The sequence below is a fragment of the Nannobrachium achirus genome, assembly GCF_963921795.1.
Source record: "Nannobrachium achirus genome assembly, chromosome: 3".
In the NCBI taxonomy this organism is placed as follows: domain Eukaryota; kingdom Metazoa; phylum Chordata; class Actinopteri; order Myctophiformes; family Myctophidae; genus Nannobrachium; species Nannobrachium achirus.
The window spans coordinates 77,200,396-77,210,403 of NC_137812.1; the positions used below are offsets into that span (position 1 = coordinate 77,200,396).

General features: G+C 39.6%; 1 protein-coding gene across 1 annotated transcript; it reads right to left on the reverse strand.

The window, feature by feature from the left end:
• Window positions 1–1,934: 1,934 nt before the first annotated feature.
• Window positions 1,935–3,065, reverse strand: LOC308281353 (creatine kinase, testis isozyme-like; the record flags this gene model as incomplete). Its single annotated transcript, XM_080721511.1, has 1 exon — window positions 1,935–3,065. The coding sequence occupies one exon, from the start codon at window positions 3,063–3,065 to the stop codon at window positions 1,935–1,937; it is 1,131 nt and encodes a 376-aa protein (XP_080577637.1).
• Between the last annotated feature and the right edge of the window lie 6,943 nt (window positions 3,066–10,008).

A 10,008-nucleotide genomic window follows, 5' to 3' on the forward strand; every position in this document is an offset into this window, starting at 1 on the left:
ACGGACTCACTCGCTACCTTTCGCCGTGGACTGAAGACTCACCTTTTCAGACTCCACCTAAACCCTTAGCACTACAGTAAAATCAATGACCATACATGAAGCTAGTTAACATTTGTTTGTTAGGTTTCTTTAGAACTTGATTATATTGTGTTTTTCTCTAGATAGATATCCATTTACATTGTTATATTGCTGTTAATGTACTGACCTATTATCTTGTTTATTATTGCGATGTTGTATCTGCTTATTGTAAGTCGCTTTGGATTAAAAGCGTCTGCTAAATGCCTAAACTGTAAACTGTAAACAACAGGGGTCAAAGATTGTGCTCTGGCATCCAGGGAGTGCAGTTTGGCTGCCATGGTGCCAACGGTGCCGGAGATTAGCTGTCCACAGACGGCCGGCCGGCCGGACGGACGGACGGACGGACGGACATGCGGACGGAGGGACAGACAGGGTGCAGGGTTCAATAAAGCTTGTGAAAAGGCCTTCTATACTAATCTGCTCCCGAGATTCTCTGGACCAGAATGAGTTTGGCTTGGGGTGAAACCCACTACTCCACACTGTACCTCCAAAGTGTCTTATGCAATTAACAGTTCTGTATTAAAATATGATTAATTAACACAATACATACATTGTAACAATAAAATATTACATCAATTATAACAGGGATATGCTCATAACAACTCAAGATAGCTGGAATGTCAGACAATGAACTGCATTAATATAATAAAGAATTAGACCTTTAAAATAACTATTAACCAATGAACTTCAAACAATGGAATAGGAAAATAAAAAGGTGCAACGCACTTGATTCTACCTATGATTAAAACCTATAGATTTTGAGATAAAACTGCTAGTTTCCTGTGACAGAAATGTTCTGATCAATGAAGCTGTAGACAGCTAGCTAGAGGCCATCTTCTAACAAATAACATAATAAAAAACAAAAACAAATCAAACATTATAAATTATTTAATCATAATCATTCATCATCCATCGTTCACCATCACATTTCAGTTCATTATAGAAACAATAAGCATATTTTGCTCCTAACAGGGTTGTAGATACACACGTATATTCACAACATCAGTGTCAATGTGTTTATCAAGTCTGTACGTCATTCAGATGGAACCTCACATTTCCCAATGATATACTGTAGATCTTATGAAAACAAGAAAACAACTTAACTTAAAGGGTTAGTCCCACAATGAGAGCTGTCTTCTAACCAATGTCCATAAACAATCAGTGTTCTGATTTAAATAAAACCAATTAAAAAGCTTAAACAAACAAAAAGGATCAACACATCATGTCTGAGACTAAATGTGTTCCACACCTCTGACCACCGTTATCAGAAGTGAAAGTAAAAAGGTGTTTGTGTCCCAAATAGTCAAATAAAAATGAGTAGAAATAAATAAAATAATAATCACCTACATCATAACATGCCACAGTAAAATAAAAGTTCTGAAAAAACAAAGATGTGGACGAGCACCATTGGGTTTGTTTATCTAAGAAAAAACTAAATAAAACTGAAAATAATAAATAAAAATGACTTAACCCTTGGTGGACCACTACATGACCTAAACAACAACAAAATAAGATCTATCTTCTAACAAATAAACAATTAACCGTTTGTATATAAAAAAGGTTTAAAAAAAAAGGTTGTAAAAAAGATTACAAATCAAATTTAAAAAGAATATTGTTACACAATCAACCTTGTTTTTCTGAAATCAAAATAGGGGGGTTTCCCCCGATCTCTGACAACTTGTGTCAGCAGTGAACCAATAAAGAACATTCCCCCATGTCTAACAGTCAGAGCAGTTATTTGGGGGCAGGTATCATGTCATCAATGGAGTCTCCAGCCTCCAGCTTCATAGAGCAGTTATTTGGGAGCAGGTATCATGCCGTCGATGCAGTCTCCAGCCTCCAGCTTCATAGAGAAGTTATTTGGGGGCAGGTATCATGCCGTCGATGCAGTCTCCAGCCTCCAGCTTCTTCTCCATGTCAACCAGCAGCTTGACTCCGTCTATCACCATCTGCACCAGCTCCACCTCAGAGAAGCCCAGTCTGTCAGCGTTGGAGATGTCAAACACTCCGCCCGTGGCCGCCGTGTCCACGCCGCCGGTTCCGCGCTTCTGGAGCCTCATGTTGGTGAGGACCTCCTCAAACTTAGGGTGCACGCTCATCTTGGGCAGCTTGACGTGCACTCCTGCACGCAGGCCCGTTCCCAGGTTGGAGGGGCAGGTCAGCACGTAGCCCAGGTGCTCGTTCCACATGAACTCCTGTCCTTTGGCTTTGAACAGCTCTTCGATCTTGGTGAGGCCGGTGCAGAAGCGGTGGAAGACCTCCTTCATGTTTCCTCCGTTCTCCATGGAGATGACGCGCAGGTGGTCTTCCTCGTTGACCCACACCAGGAACTTCTTGTTGTCGTTATGCCAGATGCCCCGGCCGTCGGGCCAGTCCCGGCCCATCCCGGCCGACAGCAGCAGAGGAGAGACCGGCTTGTCGAAGAGGAAGTGGTCGTCAATGAGCTGCTGTTGCTCTGCGTCCGTCATGTCCTTGAGAGCAAAGTACTTGCCCTTCAGATCGCCCGTCAGAGATGCCAGAGCTTCGATGGAAAGTTTCTCCACGGCGCGCCTCTCTCCGCGGGTGCAGTGTGGCGGCAAGGAGAGCCCACGGATGCTCCTGCCGGTTCGGACGCGGGAGCTCAGGACGTAGTTGGGATCCAGGTCGTCTCCACCCTTCAGGTTGTCAGGGTTGATGTCGGTCTTGTGTTTGTCTGTGGGTTTGTAGCCTCCGTGCCGGTCCTCGATCACGGGGTCCAGCAGCTCCTTGAAGACCTCGTAGGTCTCCTCGTCTCCGGCCACGCAGCCCACGGTCATGATGAAGGGATGGCCAGGATTGTCCACCCCTGTCTGAATGACATCGTCCACGGTGTATCCGCTGGGGGTGACGCGCTCTCGCAGCGTCTTGTACATGTCCTTGGTCAGGACCTTGGCCATGTGGTTGTTGTGCTTGCTTAGATCTGGGTATTCATCCTCAGCCGTCATTCCCCTGAGGTTCAGTTTGGCCATGTGGGCAGCTAGAGTTTCCACGTCCGACATTTTGATCAGTTCTTATTTCAAGAATTCTCAAATTCTTATTCTTCTTCCTTTTCTCTGTCTTTCTATTGAAGACATTTTCATCTGCGACAGCTTATATATGCTACCGAACTCTGGTCTGACGTCACGTCATACGTAAAGCACAAACCGATGCCTGACAGCCGGCATATCCTGAAGTTACCACTCTGTGTCCTATAGACTGTCTAGTAGTTACCACTCTGTGTCCTATAGACTGTCTAGTAGTTACCACTCTGTGTCCTATAGACTGTCTAGTAGTTACCACTCTGTGTCCTATAGACTGTCTAGTAGTTACCACTCTGTGTCCTATAGACTGTCTAGTAGTTACCACTCTGTGTCCTATAGAGTCTATAGGACACAGAGTGGTAACTACTAGACAGTCTGTCTAGTAGTTACCACTCTTTGTCCTATACTGTCTAGTAGTTACCACTCTGTGTCCTATAGACTGTCTAGTAGTTACCACTATGTGTCCTATAGACTGTCTAGTAGTTACCACTCTGTGTCCTATAGACTGTCTAGTAGTTACCACTCTGTGTCCTATAGACTGTCTAGTAGTTACCACTCTGTGTCCTATAGACTGTCTAGTAGTTACCACTCTGTGTCCTATAGACTGTCTAGTAGTTACCACTCTGTGTCCTATAGACTGTCTAGTAGTTACCACTCTGTGTCCTATACTGTCTAGTAGTTACCACTCTGTGTCCTATAGACTGTCTAGTAGTTACCACTATGTGTCCTAGACTGTCTAGTAGTTACCACTATGTGTCCTATAGACTGTCTAGTAGTTACCACTATGTGTCCTATAGACTGTCTAGTAGTTACCACTCTGTGTCCTATAGACTGTCTAGTAGTTACCACTCTGTGTCCTATAGACTGTCTAGTAGTTACCACTCTGTGTCCTATAGACTGTCTAGTAGTTACCACTCTGTGTCCTATAGACTGTCTAGTAGTTACCACTCTGTGTCCTATAGACTGTCTAGTAGTTACCACTCTGTGTCCTATAGACTGTCTAGTAGTTACCACTATGTGTCCTATAGACTGTCTAGTAGTTACCACTATGTGTCCTATAGACTGTCTAGTAGTTACCACTCTGTGTCCTATAGACTGTCTAGTAGTTACCACTCTGTGTCCTATAGACTGTCTAGTAGTTACCACTATGTGTCCTATAGACTGTCTAGTAGTTACCACTATGTGTCCTAGACTGTCTAGTAGTTACCACTATGTGTCCTATAGACTGTCTAGTAGTTACCACTCTGTGTCCTATAGACTGTCTAGTAGTTACCACTCTGTGTCCTATAGACTGTCTAGTAGTTACCACTCTGTGTCCTAGACTGTCTAGTAGTTACCACTCTGTGTCCTATAGACTGTCTAGTAGTTACCACTCTGTGTCCTATACTGTCTAGTAGTTACCACTCTGTGTCCTATAGACTGTCTAGTAGTTACCACTATGTGTCCTAGACTGTCTAGTAGTTACCACTATGTGTCCTATAGACTGTCTAGTAGTTACCACTATGTGTCCTATAGACTGTCTAGTAGTTACCACTCTGTGTCCTATAGACTGTCTAGTAGTTACCACTCTGTGTCCTATAGACTGTCTAGTAGTTACCACTCTGTGTCCTATAGACTGTCTAGTAGTTACCACTCTGTGTCCTATAGACTGTCTAGTAGTTACCACTATGTGTCCTATAGACTGTCTAGTAGTTACCACTCTGTGTCCTATAGACTGTCTAGTAGTTACCACTCTGTGTCCTATACTGTCTAGTAGTTACCACTCTGTGTCCTATAGACTGTCTAGTAGTTACCACTATGTGTCCTAGACTGTCTAGTAGTTACCACTATGTGTCCTATAGACTGTCTAGTAGTTACCACTATGTGTCCTATAGACTGTCTAGTAGTTACCACTCTGTGTCCTATAGACTGTCTAGTAGTTACCACTCTGTGTCCTATAGACTGTCTAGTAGTTACCACTCTGTGTCCTATAGACTGTCTAGTAGTTACCACTCTGTGTCCTATAGACTGTCTAGTAGTTACCACTCTGTGTCCTATAGACTGTCTAGTAGTTACCACTCTGTGTCCTATAGACTGTCTAGTAGTTACCACTATGTGTCCTATAGACTGTCTAGTAGTTACCACTATGTGTCCTATAGACTGTCTAGTAGTTACCACTCTGTGTCCTATAGACTGTCTAGTAGTTACCACTCTGTGTCATATATAATACTATTATAATTTAATAGAGAGACCACGTGACCTACTGTATCATACTATTATAATTTAATAGAGACCACGTGACCTACTGTATCATACTATTATAATTTAATAGAGACCACATGACCTACTGTATCATACTATTATAATTTAATAGAGACCACGTGACCTACTGTATCATACTATTATAATTTAATAGAGACCACATGACCTACTGTATCATACTATTATAATTTAATAGAGACCACATGACCTACTGTATCATACTATTATAATTTAATAGAGAGACCACATGACCTACTGTATCATACTATTATAACTATTATTAACATTTTTGAAAATAGCAGATCTACAAGCTCACAGTGTGTGGCATCGCGGTGCATTGTCAGCGTGTGAACTGTGAGCTAGATTGCCTATTTCCTAATGGCCCCAAATGTAGAGGGCTGAGGTGTATGTATGTAGTGTATGTAAATGTAGAGGGTTGAGTTGGGCAATGTATCTTTTGTAATAATAATTGATCTACAAAGTAACTATTAACTAAAGTTTTCATATAGCCTAAATGCAGTGGAATAAAGTACAATGTTTGCCTCTGAGATGTAGTGGAGTATAGTAGTATTGATTGATTGATTGATTGATTGATTGATTGATTGATTGATTGATTGATTGATTGATTGATTGAAGACTTTATTGTCAGTTTGCATAGGAAAAGGTACAGTTTCATGACGGTACAGTTCACTGGTACAAGGTCTACTAAAAGGAGATCCTAGAAAAGACTAAGCTTATTTCCATAGGAAACCATTTAAGTATCTCATATAACATTGAATGACAGACGGATAGAACACAGTACTATGCAGTAGATACAGGAAAAAAAGGGAAAAACCATTTAAAAATAAAAAATAAAAACACACAGTAGGGAAATACAAAGAGGTGTCAGGGGAGGTGCAAAAGTACTGAACATCGACAATACTCATGTAAAGTAAAAAAAATAATAAAAAAAAATAACTGGAATTTGTACTTGAGCGTACTGTACATGTATCTCACACAAGGTGGCGCTGGAGAGCTAAGAATGACTCTCTCTCTCTCTCTCTCTCTCTCTCTCTCTCTCTCTCTCTCTCTCTCTCTCTCTCTCTCTCTCTCTCTCTCTCTCTCTCTCTCTCTCTCTCTCTCCCCCCCCACACACACACAGAGGAAGCCAGAAGACGGTTAGATGGTTCTGTGTGACTGAAGGAGAAGTCAGACTCAGACTGTAAGTCATACTTTTTCTTAAACAAATATATATTATTTTGTTGAAAAGTTAAAGCTGTTTGGGTTAACATTGTTTTTTTAGGGTTCATAAAATGATGTTAGATTGTAAATAGAGAAAAGAAAAGATGTTAACATGTTTTCATTTACTGCTTTCTATCTTTTATCACTCGTCTTTTCTTTTCTCTAATTACAATCTGAAGTATGAACCTGTTAATATGTTATATTAATGTTAATATGAACCTGTGTTGTAAAATCACATGTTGTCCTGTCATGTTTGTTCAGTAACAGCTGGTCTCTGCCTGCATGTCAGAACACAGAAAGTTCATTTTACAGGTGGATTGGCAAGGAAAGAGAGACATTTATTCATGTGTTTGTTTGTTTAAATATTGTTGTCCAGTTATCACAATATAGAGCTATTTAACACTGTTACTGAACACACACTCTATAGCAATGATTACTGTCACAATATAGAGCTATTTAACACTGTTACTGAACACACACTCTAGTCTAGCAATGATTACTGTCACAATATAGAGCTATTTAACACTGTTACTGAACACTCTATAGCAATGATTACTGTCACAATATAGAGCTATTTAACACTGTTACTGAACACTCTATAGCAATGATTACTGTCACAATATAGAGCTATTTAACACTGTTACTGAACACACACTCTATAGCAATGATTACTGTCACAATATAGAGCTATTTAACACTGTTACTGAACACTCTATAGCAATGAGTACTGTCACAATATAGAGCTATTTAACACTGTTACTGAACACTCTATAGCAATGATTACTGTCACAATATAGAGCTATTTAACACTGTTACTGAACACTCTATAGCAATGATTACTGTCACAATATAGAGCTATTTAACACTGTTACTGAACACTCTATAGCAATGGGTACTGTCACAATATAGAGCTATTTAACACTGTTACTGAACACACACTCTATAGCAATGATTACTGTCACAATATAGAGCTATTTAACACTGTTACTGAACACACTCTATAGCAATGATTACTGTCACAATATAGACCTATTTAACACTGTTACTGAACACACACTCTATAGCAATGATTACTGTCACAATATAGAGCTATTTAACACTGTTACTGAACACACACTCTATAGCAATGATTACTGTCACAATATAGAGCTGTTTAACACTGTTACTGAACACACACTCTATAGCAACGATTACTGTCACAATATAGAGCTATTTAACACTGTTACTGAACACACACTCTATAGCAATGATTACTGTCACAATATAGAGCTATTTAACACTGTTACTGAACACTCTATAGCAATGATTACTGTCACAATATAGAGCTATTTAACACTGTTACTGAACACACACTCTATAGCAACGATTACTGTCACAATATAGAGCTATTTAACACTGTTACTGAACACACACTCTATAGCAATGATTACTGTCACAATATAGAGCTATTTAACACTGTTACTGAACACTCTATAGCAATGATTACTGTCACAATATAGAGCTATTTAACACTGTTACTGAACACTCTATAGCAATGAGTACTGTCACAATATAGAGCTATTTAACACTGTTACTGAACACACTCTATAGCAATGATTACTGTCACAATATAGACCTATTTAACACTGTTACTGAACACACACTCTATAGCAATGATTACTGTCACAATATAGAGCTATTTAACACTGTTACTGAACACACTCTATAGCAATGATTACTGTCACAATATAGACCTATTTAACACTATTACTGAACACACACTCTATAGCAATGATTACTGTCACAATATAGAGCTATTTAACACTGTTACTGAACAAACACTCTATAGCAATGATTACTGTCACAATATAGAGCTATTTAACACTGTTACTGAACACTCTATAGCAATGATTACTGTCACAATATAGAGCTATTTAACACTGTTACTGAACACTCTATAGCAATGATTACTGTCACAATATAGAGCTATTTAACACCGTTACTGAACAAACACTCTATAGCAATGATTACTGTCACAATATAGACCTATTTAACACTGTTACTGAACAAACACTAGTCTATAGCAATGATTACTGTCACAATATAGAGCTATTTAACACTGTTACTGAACACTCTATAGCAATGATTACTGTCACAATATAGAGCTATTTAACACTGTTACTGAACACTCTATAGCAATGATTACTGTCACAATATAGAGCTGTTTAACACTGTTACTGAACACACACTCTATAGCAATGATTACTGTCACAATATAGAGCTATTTAACACTGTTACTGAACACTCTATAGCAATGATTACTGTCACAATATAGAGCTATTTAACACTGTTACTGAACACTCTATAGCAATGATTACTGTCACAATATAGAGCTATTTAACACTGTTACTGAACACTCTATAGCAATGATTACTGTCACAATATAGAGCTATTTAACACTGTTACTGAACACTCTATAGCAATGATTACTGTCACAATATAGAGCTATTTAACACTGTTACTGAACAAACACTATACTATAGACTCTATAGTATACATCAGGGTTCCCATATTAGTTTTCCCCAAGGGCCAAATCATGTCTAGGGTACCAAGCCGAGGGCCACAACATTGCAGGGGGTGACGGTGGCGTTCTCGCTACTCCAGCGACAGTTCAGATATCGTCGTTGTTTTGCATTTATCATTTTTAAAAATGATTTAAACTAGTGAAAACAGCAGATCTACAAGCACACAACGCCTCGCACCACGAGGCGTTGTGTGCTTGTAGATCTGCTGTTTTCACTACTTTTGTCTGAGGGCCTTGTATGATGAAGCAGGGCTTTGCTTTGCGAAAGAACGTACACGTTTGGAGATACGACAATATACTAGTGTTGTTGCTGCTCTTATACCACCAGGGGTTGGTGGGGGCCAGACAGTAGCCCCCCGCAGGCCGCAAATGGCCCGCGGGCCGCCTATTGGGGAACCCTGGTATAGAGTGTTATTTGTTGTTGTTTGCTGTTGCTCGGTCAGGGGTAGGCAACCTTATAGGCAGGTACCAACATGGTCTCATGTCAAATAGCTTGCCTGTACCCCTGCTATAGCAATCTGAAATATGACAGAATATAAAGCTGTTTAAAACGTATTTTAACAACAAAACAATATCGCTCACAGCTAGGGAGGGGACGATAATCGTTATTATTGTTTATTGCGATAAGAAACACTTATAAACATTAAATGTATCATAGAGATTTAAATGTATTGTAAGATAATCCTCCGTCATGCACTGGGATCATTTTACACTTTATTTGCTGATTTGCATTTCCGGTACCGTTTATTTATTTTATTTTAAACCATCTTTAATTGCTAAAACTGACCTGTAAATCCCTTACTTGAAACTTAGCTAGACTCTCTACCAAATCTCTGTCCCAAAAGACAAGCTCACAACATTACAATG